This window comes from Patiria miniata, unplaced genomic scaffold, assembly GCF_015706575.1.
Source record: "Patiria miniata isolate m_02_andy unplaced genomic scaffold, ASM1570657v1 HiC_scaffold_16, whole genome shotgun sequence".
In the NCBI taxonomy this organism is placed as follows: Eukaryota; Metazoa; Echinodermata; class Asteroidea; order Valvatida; family Asterinidae; genus Patiria; species Patiria miniata.
Window position 1 is genome coordinate 13,158,675 of NW_024037054.1, and position 21,232 is coordinate 13,179,906.

The window sequence follows — 21,232 nt, forward strand, 5'->3', positions numbered from 1 at the left end:
GTTTTTGAAAAGGAGGCTGTTTTTTTGGGGGGGGGGTAAAAGGGAGGGTCGGATTGTGTGAATATAGCCGAGACTTAACTCCCTGGATTTTGGGCTTCCATCTGAGGGCAGACTTGATAAAATTACCGTTGAAAAATTGGTCCTATTTGCCTGAGAAAGTGGAGGGATACCATCTGTAAAACGGCTGCATGTAGGCCATGGGAACTATCACTTCCCGGGAGGTGAATTTGTTTTGGTGTGAATATTTAAAATTGTTATTGGCTAATCTACCCAAAATTTAAAAGAAATTGGAAGATAAAGGACGAAACAATAATTTAAGTGAGGCTTGCATTTGGCCCTGGAGTTTGTTGCTTTTACACTGTTTTCATTGGGTACCCATTAATGCGCACGTTCCATACACATGGCCTACATTATTGGATTTAACTTGGACTAGTCAATTATTGCTTATTTAGTTATTTATTCATGCGACTGAAAATACAGTCCTGTGTATACAGAACATGCTCAAATCCACTGCACGCATCAAAATACGCTGCTGACGGGTTGACAGCCGTGAATTAGTCAGGCCGTGAATTAGGACTGCTCATGAAGGCAAAATAAACAATGCCAAACTGGAAAATTGTGGACAAACATCAGCTGTTTCGAATGCCCTTTTAATGAAACGTCACATGAAGTGTATGGCATCACAATGAAGTCACTTGAATGTCCATCTATAATACATCCCGGCATAGGTACATATCAAGTTAAAACCAAATAGAACCCATAGTTATTTAGGTATAGTCCTTAGAAAAGCGCAGGCCCGTTTCATTTGACGTCAGATGACTGTGATGAGTAAAACAAAAGCACATTAAAAACACACAGAAACCTTGTACCTCATCCAGCTATTTTAGTCCAATTATGCTTATTGGTCTTAAGAAGTGAAAAAAAAGCAACATAATTGTGGCACTTCTTATGTTTAATTTGATAGTTTCGTCAGGTAACATTTGATTAAACACTTATTATTTCCTCGCCCCCAGTGCAGCCCCGATGTCCTTTCTTATTAAGTCATTCTCAATGTTACATGTAATTGGATTACAAATGACAACATAATCAACCATTACCACAAGTTTGTGGGATTATTGTGTCAAAATTAATTTGAACTTGTTTATGCCCTAGCCACGCCCTAGGCCACACCCCAACCTCATCTTCCCAATTCCTCCATTTTTTAAGGGCTATTCTGCTTCATGCAGCTGAACAGGTTAATGATGGACATCTGTGTAAGTTTTTTGTTTGTTCAAACTGTGCAATCACCATATGGCCTACTGTGGTCCAATGGTTACGGTGTTCGACTCGTGTGCCGTGGTACATGGGATCGAATCCTGACCATGGGAACATGGTGCTTGTGCTCTTGGGCAAGGCACTTTACCTTTATTGCTTCGTTCTTCGGATGGGACGTAAAGCCGTAGGTCCCGTGTGTTGTGTAATGCACGTTAAAGACTCCAGTAACCCTTTGCGCTAAGAGAAGGGGTTTGCCCTGGTGTTTCCGGCAATGTCTGCAATATGTGCCGCAGCACCCAGAAAACCCTTATAAGGTGCTACCAAATTGTTGGTAGATACGTGCGCTATAAAAAATAAAAACCTCCGGTATTATAGTATTATTATTATGTATTGATAGAATATCAATAAAAACATAAATAAGCGATATCCAAAATTTCCCAACCCTGAGAACTAGAAGGTGTCACCATTCAAGTTCTTCAAAAGTATGGCCTCCTTGCTTGGGATATGCAAAAAGAAAGACACACATAATCCAACAAAATACAGTTCATCCCTCTGACTGACGCACACGCTTTTGTTTTACTTTACTTCCGAGGACAATGCTTTGTGTTTTCCTTTGTCCCTGTAATATAACACCCTCCCATAGTCTAAGCACACAAACCTACTACAGAGGACCGTTTTGAACAAAAGGCCCGACTCCCGAGAACTCAAATGATCTGTTGTTCTCCCTGTGTGTGTGTCCTCGGGGTTATTTAGAGTACACTATAGCACGTTTTGTGTTGTAATTGATACGCTAATAAGTAAGGTCGGTAAATTAACAGCACAGATGGGGTAGTCGGATTAGGTGCTCCAACGATGGATGCACTGTAAACGATCTGTTCCACGTCCAGGTGATCTATATGTACATGTAAATACAATTGTATTTTGAGAAGTCAGTTGGTTGAATGTAGGCCTGTTTGTTTTTGCACTTTTTACATCTGTTGGAGAAATTGAGAAACTTCCTCACAAATAACTACGGACATGCACCAAAGACAAGCCTCGTGAATCAATTATATCTGGCACGGAACATACTCAAATTCAAATTTATCAGCCTTTCAGCAGCTGTTAACTACGCGCTATAGGCTACTATGACTAAATTGGATACACGCGACACCCCGGTATGACTTAAAACTCCAGCTGTTGAATTAGTGGCTTATATTCGTTCATATATTCGTTATATATCTACAATCAAGGTTTCACATTTACCCGTTCAAGAACAAAGATGGGGTCTGAGGGGTTGAATGTAAGTTTATATGACGGTTGAAAATACATTGTAATGTAAACGTTTGTATGTGTATTATGCGTTTACAATTTAATTTACGTACTGCACGAACATGTATAATAACTGGTTGCATCTTTTCTGTTTGATTGACTAAAGTACAGATTGACCAGGTACAATTTACAATTGCAGCACAACTTGAATTTTGGCCGTTTTGAGATGAAGTCACTTTGGGGTTATTGGGGGCGCTGTTTCCATTTAACGAACTTTCAAGTCCATAACGCCTTCCGTTTTAAACATAGGGCGTATCGCTAGCAAAATTATGCATGTATTATTCAGTTTCTTGACAAAAGGGCGTTTATTGACATTGTATCCTGTTTTGTGCTAGATTGTACCTGATGTGACGAGGCAAAAGGGCGTATATAAGATGTTATCCTTTTTTTTTCTTATTACATAGCGCGTTATGCACATCGTCAAGTGCCATCATAAATAGTGCATGGGATATGCTATCCCAAGAAACATCTTTTTTCCAAAGTAACCCATTTTATTTTGTTTGTGATATTTAATGGTAAAATGGTGCAACTAGTTTAATTTCTTTTTTCAAAAACAAACAAAGACAAGAAACTGAAGTTTCTACTGTATGTTTACCACATTTTTTACAACCTGTGGTGGAAAAGTTGGTTTAATTGATGGTAAAAATGGGGGGGGGGGGGGAGCAAATAGAAGGCCTTGAACTTTAAAACAGATTTTGCTCGAAATGAGTTTCTTTTTTTTCAAGTTACACAATTTTGCCGCGAGAGGGCCGAATCGCTGTATTTTTACTGAAATATTTATTTTTTGGAGTGGGGTGGGGTGGGGAATAGTCCCGAAAATTAATCCAGATTTTACGTACGTCATCTCGGGCTACGTTTCGGAAAATAAATGAATTAAAGATATATATTGGACAGAGGCAGCGGAACGCTTTTCAAACTGGGGGCATCACCAAAGAGGGGCACTTGCTCAGAAAAAAGGCACTTTCCGTCGGTGTGAAAGAGAAAATTGTGAAACTATATTTTCGTTTACTCAAATTCAAATTTATCAGCCTTTCAGCAGCTGTTAACTACGCGCTATAGGCTACTATGACTAAATTGGATACACGCGACACCCCGGTATGACTTAAAACTCCAGCTGTTGAATTAGTAGCTTATATTCGTTAATATTTACATTGTAATCCCATCCATTGTTAAGAAGACCCTAGATCTCCTGATCTAAAAAAAAAAAAAAAGGAACCAGGTCATATCTTATGTTTTTGTGACGTTTGTATGCAAGCATAGGTTAGGTCTCGAATAGTGTATTGAGATAACTTTTTTCGCTGATCAAATGCCATGGTTTCCGAATGGAATGCTTGAGTGCTGGGTGTTTTATTTGTGGGTGGTATGGTAGAACAAAGACAAGCAGAATCTTTGTTCGGTTTTATCTTGCTTACAGATCACTAGAGTCTCATCTTTTTATAGGGAAGAATGGCTAAATGTTCTCTTTTGTGTGCGCGCTATTGAAGTTTGTCTCTGAAGAATTCAACCTTATCCTCAAACTATTCATAAGATGGAATTTGCGTCGGAGTGATGTAAATCCTAACAGGTTTTTGCCCTTCACCGACATCAGTGTGTTTCCTCCCGAGAGAAAGTTGGAAAACAATCACTAAGGTGGGACTCGAACTGTGACCACGATCTCCTGCTTACAAGCGCAATACGTCTTACAACTCGACCACCGAGCTTGCGGGATCCAGGGCGGATCAAGGGGGGCCAACGGGGGTCATGCCCCCCCCCCCTTAAAAAAATCCCAATTATTTAAAGTGACGTCGCAATAACGGCAGGCACTGCGCAGGCCTACTCCACCATCTTTTGCTTAAAAAAGAAAGTTAAATTGATCAGATATTGCCTCAGATCGCACCACAGATCATCTCCAATCCAAAAATAAAATCGGGGCCCTTAAGCGCGAGCGGGCTATAATTCCAGCCCAACTTTTTTGAGTTTTGCAATTGACTGTTAATCTCAAACTAAAAAACAAATCCGAAACGAGCGTTTTGTCAATGGATACACTGCAAATACTGTGTTTAGCAATTAATCACTTTTCTACACATATTCTTGCTATCAGTATGTTTAGATATTGATGAATAATGTTTAGCTATTGAACATTGATGTTTCAGTGGCGAAGCAAGGTCATTTTGATTGGGGGGTAAACAATGTTTCGAAAAGGGCACTTGCATGTATTATTCAGTTTCTTGACAAAAGGGCGTTTATTGACATTGTATCCTGTTTTGTGCTAGATTGTACCTGATGTGACGAGACAAAAGGGCGTATATAAGATGTTATCCTTTTTTTTTCTTATTACATAACGCGTTATGCACATCGTCAAGTGCCATCATAAATAGTGCATGGGATATGCTATCCCAAGAAACATCTTTTTTCCAAAGTAACCCATTTTATTTTGTTTGTGATATTTAATGGTAAAATGGTGCAACTAGTTTAATTTCTTTTTTCAAAAACAAACAAAGACAAGAAACTGAAGTTTCTACTGTATGTTTACCACATTTTTTACAACCTGTGGTGGAAAAGTTGGTTTAATTGATGGTAAAAATGGGGGGGGGGAGCAAATAGAAGGCCTTGAACTTTAAAACAGATTTTGCTCGAAATGAGTTTCTTTTTTTCAAGTTACACAATTTTGCCGCGAGAGGGCCGAATCGCTGTATTTTTACTGAAATATTTATTTTTTGGAGTGGGGTGGGGTGGGGAATAGTCCCGAAAATTAATCCAGATTTTACGTACGTCATCTCGGGCTACGTTTCGGAAAATAAATGAATTAAAGATATATATTGGACAGAGGCAGCGGAACGCTTTTCAAACTGGGGGCATCACCAAAGAGGGGCACTTGCTCAGAAAAAAGGCACTTTCCGTCGGTGTGAAAGAGAAAATTGTGAAACTATATTTTCGTTTACTCAAATTCAAATTTATCAGCCTTTCAGCAGCTGTTAACTACGCGCTATAGGCTACTATGACTAAATTGGATACACGCGACACCCCGGTATGACTTAAAACTCCAGCTGTTGAATTAGTAGCTTATATTCGTTAATATTTACATTGTAATCCCATCCATTGTTAAGAAGACCCTAGATCTCCTGATCTAAAAAAAAAAAAAAAGGAACCAGGTCATATCTTATGTTTTTGTGACGTTTGTATGCAAGCATAGGTTAGGTCTCGAATAGTGTATTGAGATAACTTTTTTCGCTGATCAAATGCCATGGTTTCCGAATGGAATGCTTGAGTGCTGGGTGTTTTATTTGTGGGTGGTATGGTAGAACAAAGACAAGCAGAATCTTTGTTCGGTTTTATCTTGCTTACAGATCACTAGAGTCTCATCTTTTTATAGGGAAGAATGGCTAAATGTTCTCTTTTGTGTGCGCGCTATTGAAGTTTGTCTCTGAAGAATTCAACCTTATCCTCAAACTATTCATAAGATGGAATTTGCGTCGGAGTGATGTAAATCCTAACAGGTTTTTGCCCTTCACCGACATCAGTGTGTTTCCTCCCGAGAGAAAGTTGGAAAACAATCACTAAGGTTGGACTCGAACTGTGACCACGATCTCCTGCTTACAAGCGCAATACGTCTTACAACTCGACCACCGAGCTTGCGGGATCCAGGGCGGATCAAGGGGGGCCAACGGGGGTCATGCCCCCCCCCCCCTTAAAAAAATCCCAATTATTTAAAGTGACGTCGCAATAACGGCAGGCACTGCGCAGGCCTACTCCACCATCTTTTGCTTAAAAAAGAAAGTTAAATTGATCAGATATTGCCTCAGATCGCACCACAGATCATCTCCAATCCAAAAATAAAATCGGGGCCCTTAAGCGCGAGCGGGCTATAATTCCAGCCCAACTTTTTTGAGTTTTGCAATTGACTGTTAATCTCAAACTAAAAAACAAATCCGAAACGAGCGTTTTGTCAATGGATACACTGCAAATACTGTGTTTAGCAATTAATCACTTTTCTACACATATTCTTGCTATCAGTATGTTTAGATATTGATGAATAATGTTTAGCTATTGAACATTGATGTTTCAGTGGCGAAGCAAGGTCATTTTGATTGGGGGGTAAACAATGTTTCGAAAAGGGCACTTGCACATCCGTGCTAAAACGTAGACACGTTTTTTTATTCTGACAACTTGGTCTCCGTAAATTCAAAAAGCGGGGGGGGGGGGGGGCTGATACCATATATCGATGGGGGCGCTGTTCAAAATTGCATACTAACGGGCAATATATGGTGCTTTTCAGTGCACAACAAAGGCATTTTTTTTTAACAGGGCACTTGTTTAGAAAAAAAGGGCACTTTTTAAGAAAAGAAGGGCACTCTTTACCAATATTGGGAGCGGGGGTAAGCGCTGGTGAAAAAAAGGGCGTTTGAAATTGATTTGAGCTACATGTACTATATTATACTTCATCAGCGCTCTCTCAATGCGGACGACACAACACGGAACAATATCTAACACTAGATGGCGCTATTTACATGTACATAACCGCTCTGTACAAAATACACGTACGGCTGAAAATAACGTCCACTGTCTAATGGATGCAGCCACTTCCCATTGACTTGTGTGTTATTGCTGGCTTTAGTCCTGTGATTCGGAAACAGCCTCCCCGCTGGAAATTTGCCAACTCCAAAAAAGTCCCATAAGTTACAATGATAAGCGGGTAGAATAGGAAGTGCGTATTGTACACGTTTTGTGTCCATTTTTCCTGATAACCCTTATTTTCCGATTGGCTGTTCATTTTAACGTCCCGTACGTGGAAAGCGAATAGCGCCACCTATTGTCTGGCATAGACCATGATTTCGGTTTTGCATATCGCCCCCATTAGAAATGGTGTTCGCCCCCCCCCCCCCCCATTTTTTTCCCCAAACGAGCAATATCAAAAGAGGGCGCTCTCCCTGCATTATGCATATTTATGATGTCAAGGGCTTTAGAGAATAATTTATATAACAAGTAATAATGTATTTTAATTCACCGACGATTGGCAGCTGATTCGGTAGGAATCAGTCCTGACTTCTAATCAGGTGATCCGAGTTCGAATCTCAGTGAGCATTTTTCACAACTTCTCATTTTACCTTTTAAATAACTTAAAGGGAATGAACATCATTGACTTTTGCTGTAATTTTCAGAAATGAATTATTTGAGGGGTTAGTATAATAGATCAAATATTGTTTAACTGATATGTTTGAAGTTTTGTGTTCGAAACTGTTTGAAAAACCAAGTAAAACAATATTGTTTAAGTAGTCTGGTTCCCTGACTCCACTAAAGATAAAATGGATCAATTTATAGAAGTCGGAAAATTGTAAGGTAAGGGAAACAGTCTAGCTGGCCTGCACCCGTTCATGAACATGTAACCAAAGCAAACAAAATTTGGACTGAAAAAAAATGTAAACAAAAATACCATTTTCTTGAAAATGACTTGACACCAGGTGCCATAATTTTACAGGATGCTTTAGACTGTCATTTACCAACATCCTAGTAAGGTATTTTGTAAAAACTTGGTAGTTTTATTTTTTGATGTTTGCAAATGTTGTATATTCCCTTTAAGTGAGGGAGAACATTTCTCACAAGACATAAGCCTTTCTTGGGTTTGTGTCGTGGAGAACAATGCATTAAATATGCATGTAATGGACCAATCAGAAGATGGAAAACGGATGTCGTTTGGGGAAAAAAAATTCGCCCCCGCCCACCTATTGTACATTGACCATGATTTCGGTTTTGAGAAGCGCCCTATTTGAAAATGGTGCACAGCCACCCCCCCCCCCCCTTCACGAGGCCGGATGTGCGGTGAAAAAAAACAATCTACCTTTCAGCACGGATGAAACTGGGCTCCCCTCCACTGTTACCTCCAGACCCCCACTCCCCCCCCCCCCCCCCCCCCCCCCCCCCCCCCCCCCATCAGGATGAGAACCCTGGCTATGCCGCTGCCTGAGAATGCACTCAAAACCCAATATCATTTGTGAAGTCCAATTCAAAGCAATTTAGATCTTGACCCAAACCAAATACATTTGTACCTCTCCCAAGACGCACATAATGTGTAATGTTCAATAATGTCCTAAAAAGGGAGTCGTGGCCCATAGTAGTTCAATCATCATCAGTAGAGTAATGACGATCCTTATTAAACTAAGCATCTTTACAAATAAATCAACTGGGCAGATCAGACTTTAAAAGACTTGCATAGGAAGAGTGACGACTGACATATTCTTTATTTGCTCCGTTGGTTTCAAAACAAATGGTTCTGGCTTGCAGTTGCAATCCAAATACTTATCGGAATCTCTGACAGTAATTGATTATCAATGATATAGCCCTGAAAAATATATAGATCTTGTGTTGGGAGCCATCAATCGATTCCAAGTTAGAGCAATTGTCTTGAGATTTTTGTACAATACAGAAAGAAAAAAACAAATGCCAAGATCAGTCCTCATCAGATTTGTTGCCCAAAATTAGAACCCATTACCCAGTGGTGATTCCAGTACGAAAATCATACAAAACCATAAAGTAATAAAATGAAAAGATAAAGATGCGACAAAAAAAAGGATTAAAATAACTGTACCTTGCTTGCCTTGAACATTATTGTGCAAACGAAATCGTGCAAATTAATTTGTATTATTCTATTTGTGGCTTGCTAGAACATCTACGATTAAACTATGGGTGCATTGCTACAAAAGTGTATACGCAAATAATTTCTTTGATACTAAGCCGACAAGGCCCGACATCGAAAAAAAAAACTAAAAAAGGCACACTCAACCAACAGAAACTACTCGTGAAGTAATTCGTTTGTGAATATTTGCCAAACAGTTGGGCCCTATTTTTAAATTAGCCCTAGAAAATGTCCATTCAAAAAATCAGTTTGTTAATTAGTTTGTAAACGATTTTCAGACATATGTATTTTCTCGAAAATAAAGAAGAGGAGTGATCCTTGAAGTTTACGAAATAGCATCATAGATAATAAAGCATTGTGCACAGGGCCTACTTTGTGCCTGGTGGTCGCAGCAAACTTTTCTCAAGAAAAAAGAGAATAATCACAAACGACATCATCAGCCCCAAATAAAGCTGATGATGTACCATGCAAGTAGTGAAATACAAATATGAAACAGTACCGGAAACATACGCTCCAACTATTACAATTGGTTGGTTTCTTTGTTCGCTTGAAATGGAAAGACCCGCCCCTAAAGAATGAAATTTGGTCATGAGCTAATTCCTTCATGGCAAGTGTCTTACCTCAAGAAAAGTGCACAATCTCGGCCAAAATAAACTTTATGAACCACTATCATGTTGATAAATGCGAGTGTTAAGTTGGATCATAATGTACCTATCGGAACTGACTCATTTTCAAAGAATTGGTTACAAAGCAATGAAAGCGTGGAGTGTTGCAGCAAGGCAGATTCCAATGAAAGACAACGTTATTATGTTGCCATTACCGGTAGTCTCGGCAGGACAGGAGTATGACTCAGGCGGTTTGTAAGCCGGGCATTCCTCCCCATTCATACAGGCCATGATCTTCTCAGCTTCACGTATACCGCTACGAGTTGCCCCAATGATGTACCCATTGAACATCGGATCGGTATGCTCGCCAGCAAAGAAAATGTTCCCAACTCGGGACTGGATCTGCTCAAAACCCTCGGTGGAGATCTCCACCGGCCAGTTGGAGTAGGCGCCGTAGTGAAGCGGATTGGTGTCCCAATCAGTCACGTAGATATCTGTAGCCTCGGGGACTGTGGCATCAGGATACATGTTGCGCATCACAGCCTCAACTTCAGCTTTGGTCTCGGCCAGGGGTTGGTTCTGGATCCTGCGGGCTTCATCTCCAGTCACAAAGCCTACGAGGATGTTAGTACCAGCCGGAAACAGTCCAGGGGCGTTCAGGTTAGAGAAGGCGGGGAAGTAGCCACGACGCTCGCTGGCGTACATGATCCACTCATCATCATCCCAGAAGTGAGTGGGGAACTTGATGAAGACCTTGGCAAAGGATGCCATGATGAACTGGAAGAACTTGACAATCTTCCAGTCTGGGAGGGCTGGCTGAAAGTCAATGACGTCGTTCTGCAGGACTCCAAGACTAACCGTGACAAGGGCATAGTCTCCTGTGTAGACGGTGCCGTCTGCACACCTCACTTCCACTCCGTTACTTGATTTATCAGTGACCGACACCACAGTCTTATTCAGGCGAAGATGATTCTTGTAAGCATCCATCATAAGCCAAGGTGTAATCTCCTCAAAGATGCGTTTGAAGCCGCCCTGATCAGTAACAAACAAGTTGCCACCTGTGGCAGAGATTGTCTGGATAGGAGTAGTAGATTTCAGGGAGGTGACAGACGGGATATCCGCCCATTCGAAATCAAAGTCGAAGAATTCGATGGCTTTATGGATTGGTGTTGTGGGTTTCCAGCCGGCTAGACGAAGGGCGGCTCGAAGGGAAATGTCTTTGCGACACTCTTCGTTTAACTCGCTACCGATCTCCTCCAATCGCTCCAAGGCGTGTTCCATATCTTCCCAGATCGGATCAGCTTCTTCGCTCACATCGTGCCCGGTCTCGTTGCGGATGATGACAGAGTCGAAGTCTGATTCGTGGTACTGGATGGAGAGTCTCTTGACCCAGTCGATGATTTCGGTCCCCGGGGGCTGGGCCCAGTTAGCCCCAGCCTCAACCTGCACTCCAGCGAAGGTAACATCGTGGACTCGCCCACCGAAGAAATCAGCAGCTTCGATAATGATCAAATCATCCATACCTTGGTCGTGGAACTCCTTGGCGGCTTGCAAGCCTGCCGCACCTCCGCCGATGATCAGAACCTTAGCACGGTTATCATCGTAGTTTTGAGCCAACCCCAATTTCACAGCAACAAAGCAAAGCGATAGGAAAACTGTGACCTTCGCCATTTTGGTATGTGAACTGCAATGCTACTTGAGCATTCTCCTTAAAACACATCTACGGCCACAAAGACGTCCACTTGCTGCCCACGCATGTACATGTACGGTTGGGTGGCCGCATGTAATGCAATGCCCAGCCTACATTGTTGGAGTGAAGTAAACTTGCGTAAGTCAATTGTCGTTTAGTTTTATTCACACTGAAAACACATTCCTGTTCACACAGAACATGCTCAAATCCATCACAAACATCAAATACGCGTATACGGCGCTAAGTAATTGGTGAACACTCCGTGAGTTAGTTAGGTCATGAACACGATGGACTGCTCAGGCAAAATAAAACAATGCCAAAAAATGGTAAGCTAGAGCACTTCTACAAGTTTAGGTTAATACATGTAATTAACATAAGCTTTAGCTGCAACCACTTTTACTTCATCAGATTATGCCAGGACAATCCTGGGACATACCGTTATTTCGTTTTACCGTTCTGGATTTCCTCCAAAACAAAAACAGTAAACGAACCGTAGACCGTTTTGTCGTTTTACAGTTTTATAAAACGACAACCGGTATTATAACCGGGGCCATTCAGAATTTTCAATGTTTTAAAATTTCGATCTTTTTTCCAAATTGTGGGTGGGTGGGTCACGCTAAATAATTGAAAATCGAAATTCACTTTCCATGGAAAAAAGATTTAAAAAAACAAAGAAAGATAGATCTTTTGACTTAGGAAGGAATTCCTTCCTCCATGATGTCATATAGTTAAAGTTTATGTAAACTTGTATGAAAAGTCAAAGAAAAGTAACTACCATGATCTATTTGACACCAAGTTTGTGTTAACTTGCCGGTAACGCCCTAAAAAATTATCCAGACAAATATGTTTATTTTGTAACATTTTATGTTCGTCTGTCGGTCTTCTATGCTGTTATGTTTACTTTTAGGTACCTTCAATGGTACTATGTTTAATTAACCTGTTCATTTGGTTAATTAAACTAATAACGCACATATAGTTGCCAAATATGGCACTAACAAGTTTGAGGTCGGCAATTTCGTCTTTAAAAATCTGGGTACGTCGGGTTACCGTACACACAATTGTCCTGGAAACAACAGTATACAGAAAGTCGTACGCAAGAGCTCCCCAGCAAGTATCGCTGACGCCATTATGATTCAAAAATTTCTCACCGTGTCACACAGTGAAATAACTAAACAGCGTCGTTGTATTGTGAACACATAAAAACATTAAGTCGCGTTCTTGCACACTTTCTTCAAGTCAACAAAGATATCCTTGAACCACTGCCCTTGCTTTGCATAACAAGTGCACATGAATGAACGAGTCTACTTTTTTTCAAAGAAATTTCTTTGTACAGTCACCAGACTCTATTCAGTAAAGTCCCCGTCAAAACTAAAGTAAACAATCCACGGGCATAACGCACGGCTACACCATCGTACAGTGTGGCAGGGACACCAACAAGTAACACAACAATTAATTTTTTTTTTTAAATTGATAAATATTCTGATTGAATTTCGTTAAAAGATACTTGTTGGTGAGGTATCACATATTCTAGCAAATTGATAAAAATGTACAATATTACAATATGCAATTTTGAGGGAAATGGGCAAAATACTGCATAAATAATTTCACTTGATCATATTCACAATACACAAACCGACAATTTTCATTTTCAGACCCACAACGAGAAATATTGTTAACACTGGACTTATTGTGAGGAGTTGTGCTGGGAATCCATGAAGATGTTATTTTCACAGAGTTGCTGACTCAAGTCATGTGACTTGGACTCGAGTCGGACTCGAGTCGCTATTTTTGTGACTTTTGACTTGAATTTTAAATACCAGCTTTGACTTGTGACTTGACCTGGACTTGCAAACAATGACTTGTGACTTGACTTGGACTTGCAAAAAATGACTTGTTACCAACCCAAGTCAGACGCTACTCGATTTTTTTAAAATTGAAGTCGCCCATCACAAGGCCCAAAAGGCCACTCAAGGTGTTTATAAATGCAGTTTATAGATGCAGCGAGAAAGTTTCATTCCAGAAAATAGACCCCAGTGACTGAATCCAGTAAAATGAATAGTTCCCACTAGTTTCAAAAGTTTTCAATAAGACTGTCACAACAAACTACAGTTTTCAATGACCAAGTCTCTTGCTTAATGTAATGGTTGAACAAACTTTGAAAGGAACCTTTCATGAAAAGAAAACGTGCCTTTGTCAACTATAGGCGTTTAGTATGTATACATGAAAATTGAACAAAGGTGTTAGTATACTTTCATGTCATCTCAGCATTTATTTCTACAATGTAAATGTCGCGGGGTCTATTCCAGTTAGGAAAACCCCAATGATATAAATCCAACCGGTTCAGTTCGACAAAATAATCAAAGAAATAAAAATGTACAGAAATAGGTGTATTTACAGCTCGAATTAAAAAAGACTTTTAATTCAAATCACTCAAACACTCTTCAACTTGAAGTCAAAACAAAATATAAACAAAGAAAGTGGATATGTAAACACAAATGAAAATGCACAGAATATTACAATAATTTATACAATGAAAGAAAAGGATAAGCTTTCAGCAGTTGCGTCTCCCGTGGTCTTGTCCAGATCCAGCGATGACCAACGATTCGAATCCAGTTACGTCCACGAACGCGCGAGTACAAAGTTCGCGAAAAGAACAAAGTTCACGGAGCGAGAATTCAAAGAAGAAGAGGAGATCCGGGGACGTCAAAGGACTGCAACAGGCGGGAAACTAGCGACTGCAACTCCCGGAAGGACGCAACTCGTCAGGGGACGGCCAGGGGTGTGATGAGATGAAAAGGTGATATGGAGGAAAGCGGAACAGAAAATCGTCACTCAGCTCCAGAAGTGGTAGAAGTAGTAATACACAGCTAGGTCTCGTCCTCGTCCAAAATGACAAACGGCAGGAGAACCTGTGCCAGGAAAATGATGGGTTTACAAAATAATGAAAGTGTTCAGCGGTGACTCCAGTCCAGAGCAAGGAGAGTGATGTACTCTACACCAGAGCAAGGAAAGGAATCATAATTAACTAAATTATTTTAAACAAGTCTATAAAAATAACCAAAAGAATATCAACTAAAATATATTATAAACTAAACCTACAAAATAACTAAGGTCATCAGAAGAAGATCCATAAAATCCTTCTTAAAACCAAAACACTGAAACTATTCCCACAGATCATTAACCTGGGCTCACACTGAGATAACCAAAACACAAGCCTAAGGCCAGTTCTAAAGTAAAGATAAAAAACGAGCACAGTGCGACTAGCCTACAACAGGTGGATGATGATAAAACAACAGTAAATTCTCGTGCATACGAATTGAGCAATCTACAGTGTACCCAAGGTCAACCAAAACTTTCACACACTCTGGCCTGGTCTGGACCCTGGACAGAGTCTTGCACACAAGATTACAAGATAAGATCAGTGCTAGAATGTCTCAGATAACAGAGCAACTGGACCCACACGTGGTCAAGCTAGCTTAAAGTGGCAGAACTGTGACTAGTGACTGTGATAATACGAAAAATGTGTTTGGCTAAATCATAGGCTAAATACACTTACAGTTAAAGGAGCAAGCTAAGAACTCAAATCTAAAGCAATTAAACAAACCAATTCCTACAATGAATGAATTGTCATAGCTCAGAAATGGCACGATTCATACAAGTCTCAGACATATATTAAACTTCAAGCTATATCTGATCTAATCAAAAGGAAATGCTCAACTTATCTAAAGAATAAAATAACTATTCAGTAATCAATAAATAAGAAAAGTTTAAGTAAGTTTCAACATGTTCAAGCAACCCTATGATATGAAATCATAAACCAGCATCAACTTGAAAAGTTAAAAGCCATAGGTTGAACATATATCTTCATCAACTTCAATCTATCTAATTATCATTCAGAAACTCCAAACAGTCCAAATGAAATATAAGTGAATCAGATCATTAAATATCTTTCACAAAATAAACTGAATCCATGGACCAATGGAGGTTTCCACTCAAGATAACTTTCAAAACAGAAGTTATAAAGATACATTCAAATATATTATCGAATATTGTAACGACAGCATGAATTGGAATCAGACGCAATCAATATGTACAACGGAAAGAACTCATTCAAATAAGTTTCATAGTACTTAGTAGAAAATAACTATCGACTCATCATCAAGCAAGGAAGTTGAGAATGAAAAGTAAATATTCTCTGAAAATATTCAAGACAACTAATTGTTCACTTATGGTCTAATACTAGTGAAAAATATATACTTAAATGAAGACAAATTTGGAAAACTTACCTGTGCCAGGAAAATGATGGGTTTACAAAATAATGAAAGTGTTCAGCGGTGATTCCAGTCCAGGGCAAGGAGAGTGATGTACATGTACTCTACACCAGAGCAAGGAAAGGAATGCCGCACCCGCGCACAAACAACCCATCACTCCAGGCCAGGCTGTTGCCCCCCACATTGTCTTACATAATACAAGTGAACCATGCCTGACACAGGGCAGCACCACAGAGGGTACAAGAAGAAGAAATTTGATGAGGCAGCATAACCACCTTGAAAACAATAGACTTAATTGTTCTAGTCATACAACAAATTAAAATAATGGCAATTTTGGGGGGTATGACATAGTATTAATCTTATTTATGGAACACGAGCACCTTCTTTTACAGCGGGTGAATTCCCAACCTAATTATTAGTCTTTAATAAGATTGTACTCAGATCTCTCAGCTGCAATTAAGAGCTTAACTGAACTGTCTGGGAGATTACATAACAATCTTTAGTAAAACCCGCCAGGGCAAACAGAACTATTGTTATATATGGGTGTCTGCGTCTATAAAATCCCGGGACATACCGTTATTTCGTTTTACCGTTTTGCATTTCCTCAAAACAAAAACAGTAAACAAATCATTGACCGTTTTGTCGTTTTACAGTTTTGTAAAACGGTCAAACGGTATTAAGATAAATACGGTTTCTCTGTTTTATAAGTTTAATAAAATTCATTACCGCATAACGATCAATGAGTTTTGTTTTACAGTTTTACACAAATAACTTTGAAAAACAGCAAAACGGTCAGTATTGAATACAGACTGTTTTTTTATTTCAGTGTCATAGTGAGCAGTCCGTGGTGCATTTTGTGGTGCTGGGCAAGGGGGATGGAGGGGGACCATGCTTTACATGAAAAAGTGTTACCTCGGCACAATGCGTGGTGTGATTCCTGGCGTGACCATGACCCCCTTCTCACGCGATTCAGTTGGTAGGGCTTAAGAGTTGCAAGCAACTTAAAAATGGCGCTGGAAAACTTCAAGGGGGGACATTACTTTTTACAATGGATACAGGATGGTAATACGTTTGAAGAAGTTGCAGATATTTGAAGGAAATTGGAGTTTGGCGCGGCTCTTCAATAGCCAGTTCGAAAACTATGTCGTGAGAACGAAATGTGAGGAGGGTAATTTGAGGACGCATTAACATTCCTAGGTGCGTTGCTTAATTGCCGAACCTAAATCAAAAAATGGTCGACAGGACTATTGACCGTTTTTCATTGTCATGTTCTTGTAAAACAACACTCTGAAAATGAAGCAACTAACCGTTTATCGCTTTCAACAATCAAGAAAAACAACAAAAAGGTCACTGTTTTTTGTGACCTAATACCGTTTGACTGTTTTACAAAACTGTAAAACGAAAAAAACGGTCAACGGTGCGTTTACTGTTTTTGTTTTGGAGGAAATGCAAAACGGTAAAACAAAATAACGGTATGTCCCGGGATTCTATAACAATAAACGTCTGAGTCTCATAAGGAGGCGTATAGCATGCGCAAGCCAAACGTTCATTTGACCACCTCCCTCCCCGCCTACCAGACAGAGATGTTTATGCTTGATACATGTAATTAAGTCAAGCCTCAAGGGAACATCATGGTGCAAAACTTGACTTAAAGCAGACTTTTCAGTTAGACAGGGTTGTATATATCATTGTTACAATACTGAAAGGAATGGATTCTTTGTTCGAACATTTGTTTTCAAGTTGAGTTATCAGAGTTTGACTTATCGACATTTCACTGTATATTCGTTTAAAATATAACAGGCGATCTATATAGCGGTCCCATTAAATTTAAGGCGAATTTGCCTACTGAAAACTTTCATTAGATATTTGTTGTTAAACAGTTTATCTTGTATAGAATGAATATACATTCATCGTAAGACGAAATAGGGAAAGTATTTCTAAATAGCATACTTTCATGTACTTGACAAATTATTACAAGTTCTTTGTATTCGTAAATTATGGAAACCTTAAAATGATTATGTTAAACGGATTATTACCCTATCGAAACTAAATCAGTTGGTCAGGGAATATGTTTAAATATATTTGGTTAATGACTGACCGACTGATTTAAAACACAATTGTATTAATGTATAATTTGATTAAGCTCAAATGAATATTAAAGGGAATATACATCATTTGCTTTTGCTGTAATTTTCAGAAATGGATGGAATTGGGGGGGGGGGTCTGAAATATATAGCAAATATAGTTACACTGACTTTTTTGAGGTTTTGGGTTCGAAAATGCTATAAAAACCAAGAAAAACAATCATTTTCCTGTAGTCTGGTTCCCTGACTCCATATAAGAAGAAACAGAGCAGTTTACATACATTGGGAATTGTAAGGTCAGGGAACCAGTCTAGCTGGCTTGTACCCGTTCATAGGTATGTAATCGATTGCAAACAAGTGCGATGGTCAATTGGGGCCAGTATTTGAAAAAAGCCAGTTTTTCCAACTCTGGTCGGCCGACTAGCGTTGGAAATTGATACAAAAATGCCACTTTTCTTGAAAATGATAACAGGTGCCATGATTTTACAGGATGCTTTACACTGTCATTCACTAACAGTCCAGCAAGGTATTTCAAAATGATTTGGTAGTTTTATATTTTGATGTTTGCAAATATATTTTCCCTTTAAAGCAGTGGACTCCTAAACCCAAAAGCCAAATCAATTGCCCAAAAGAGCGGGGTCTTATTTTCAGAATCGTGAACGCATAAAATCCCTTATCTTATCCCCAACAATAAGATAAAGAATATCCCTATCGAACGATATATGTGGCAAGAATGCACTCCGATCTTTCGTTCCGGCGACGCTTCAATGCCCCGATCCGATTTCGTGCAGCTCTGAATTGGCTTAATTAAGTGAGACCAGGTTGTACGTTTGTCCTGTTCATGGCGATTTCTTTTGACTATCCAGTTTGCGTGCAGATGAATAGTCCTTCGTTAAAGGACCACAGAGAATAGTCAAACACACAGGAGCTACATAAGCTTATTAGTTTATAAAGGCAATGAAAAGAAAACAAACGTATAGGCCCTAGGCTATAGGCATACACAACAAGAAATCCAATCCCAGTCCGGAGGTCAACAAGCCCGCGGGAACGGGCCAACGGGGGTGCTGCGGGTGCTGCGGGTGCTGCAGCAACCCTAACTTTTTGGATTGGGGTGCTGGAATATGCTTCAGCATCCATATACTCCCGGTCAAAAATGTGTTCCAGCCAGCAGTGTTCTACAACGATGAAATTGCGCCGCTACGATATACATTACGCTTGCTCTACAAATATTTCCTTCGTTTTGTTCGCTTCGAACGGCTAGCACTAACACTGTAAAATATCAAGAGGAGGTATTTTCTAAATCTGCAGGCAGTGCAGAATCGATACTTCTCTGGTACATCTACTGAATCATGACATGTCTATGATATTTCCGCCATGATGGAAGCTTTGACCCGAAAGCATAACCTCGGCCATGCAATGGTGGCAATTTTGATTATGCTTGCCAGGTTTTTTGTCATGTTAATTCGAGCTTTCAAAAGGGGCAAATGTTCATACCTTTCCCCTGAAGGTTTTTCTTTTCATTTAAAAGGTTTCATACGTTGCTAGCATTCTGTATGTACTCAAAATTAACAACTATAGCAAGGTTCACACACATCCCCAACCTAATAGGATTGGGACGGGCTTTCATTGAAACTAGTCATATCATGCGGCCAATTCCAGTGTAGTTTAGTTTTAATAAAAAAAGCTATTCATGTTTTACCCTCCGCAAGTTTTTCCTCATAAAAACTCAGTACACCGATAAATCCTTGCCTAGCCCCAAACTTGCCATATACCGATCATAAACATAAAGATGCATTTGTTCTTTTAGTCTTTTATATTTGCCATTCCCTGTAACAAACAAATAACAATGCAAATATATCGAGAGCTACATCGTTTCGTGAGTTAGAACTATGTGAATATTTTTATGAACAGAAATTCATCCGCTTCCAGTGGAACCATTTATTTAACTTGAACCAAAAAACATCCTTTCGGGTTTTTTAAGTTTCAGTTTACTTCAGTATATTTCATCACAGTGCATCCAGAATCCAACATTTTCCGTGGCCTGAAAGCGGGCCCCTGGCCCTGTGGCCCCACGTTGTAAGGGCTCAGAAAATAAAACAAAACATACACGAACTCACGAAGGTATTTACTGAATGTAAGAAAGCAGCCTTGCAACAATTATATTTACATGCGGTGTCATGCATAATGATACAATTCTTTTTCCAGAATTAAATGGAACCAAATAGCCTATGGAGATTAAAAAAAAAAATACAGGGTTCTCCACTTTTCAGTGCAGTTAGACCTAAACGTTTTAAGATTAACAGTATATTCTAAACAAAATAATGAAATAAATTGTCTTTATAATCTCAAAAAACTTTTGCTAAAAAGTCAAATGAAAGTGGCCAGGAAGCGCCTCAGTTTGCACCACAGAGCATCCAGTCCATATTCCAAATTAAGCCACGACGTGGGCTTTGCGCTGCACTTTCCATTAATTTTGTCCGTCCTTAGAAATTCCAGCCCCCCTGGCAAAAGTTTGTTCCAACGGTAGTGGAGATCAATCGATGAAGTCGTAGCAACGGTATATACAGTGATATATGTACTGCCCCCATGCCATGCAGCCTCGCCGTTGTTGTAAGGCTTATATACTTCATTCTGAATGAACAATGGCGTGGCAAGGTCATTTTGATTGGGGGAGTTAAAAAAAAATTGGAAAAGGGCACTTGCACATCCGTGCTGAAGTGTAGACACGTTTTCCCTTCTGCACTCAGCCTCCTTAAAATCAAAAAGCGGGGGGGGGGGGGGGGGGTGACCGACGATTATGCACACTAACCATAGACATGAAGAACTATGTCTAGGACACTAACGGACAATATATGGTGCTTTTTTGGGCGATACATGCGTAAAATTGAAAGAAAAAAGCACCTGGAACGGCCAATGGCACAATAAAGGGCACCACTTGTGTTTAATAGGGGCACTTGTTCAGAAAAAAAGGGCATTAATAAAAACAGGGCACTCTTTTCAACATATGGGGGAGCGCTGGTGAAAAAGGGCATTTGAATGGAAAAGGGCAATCTTTAGAAAATATTGGGGGGTAAATAGCATGAAGTTCTCCCCTTTGACAGCGGCGGCGGAACGGTTTTCAAACCCGGGGAGGCGGGAAGGAGGGGCACTTGCTAAGTATTTTTTGGCACATATATAGTTCGATAGGGATATTATTTATCTTATTGTTGGGGATAAGATAAGGGATTTTATGCGTCCACGATTCTGAAATAAGACACCGCTCTTTTGGGCATTTGATTTGGCTTTTGGATTTAGGAGTCCACTGCTTTGATATTCATTTGAGCTTAATCAAAATTATACATTCATACAATTGTGTTTTGACAGCGGCGGCAGAACGGTTTTCAAACTGGGGGAGGCGGGGAGGAGGGGCA

At 39.8% G+C, this 21,232-nt stretch overlaps 1 protein-coding gene and 1 long non-coding RNA gene across 2 annotated transcripts; both read right to left on the reverse strand.

The window, feature by feature from the left end:
• Window positions 1–8,734: 8,734 nt before the first annotated feature.
• Window positions 8,735–11,587, reverse strand: LOC119723045 (polyamine oxidase 7-like). Its single transcript, XM_038193527.1, has one exon. The coding sequence runs from the start codon at window positions 11,446–11,448 to the stop codon at window positions 9,916–9,918; it is 1,533 nt and encodes a 510-aa protein (XP_038049455.1). The 5' UTR covers window positions 11,449–11,587; the 3' UTR covers window positions 8,735–9,915.
• Window positions 11,588–13,747: 2,160 nt separating this feature from the next.
• On the reverse strand, window positions 13,748–16,210 carry LOC119723046. The gene is made up of 2 exons (XR_005270509.1): window positions 15,754–16,210; window positions 13,748–14,376 (listed from the first exon to the last, which is right to left on the reverse strand). It is a non-coding gene; the product is annotated as an uncharacterized LOC119723046 (long non-coding RNA).
• Window positions 16,211–21,232: the final 5,022 nt, after the last annotated feature.

Bases quoted from the DNA above. Each gene is read 5' to 3' on its own strand.
- LOC119723045 (XM_038193527.1), bottom strand. From the start codon at position 11,448: ATGGCGAAGGTCACAGTTTTCCTATCGCTTTGCTTTGTTGCTGTGAAA.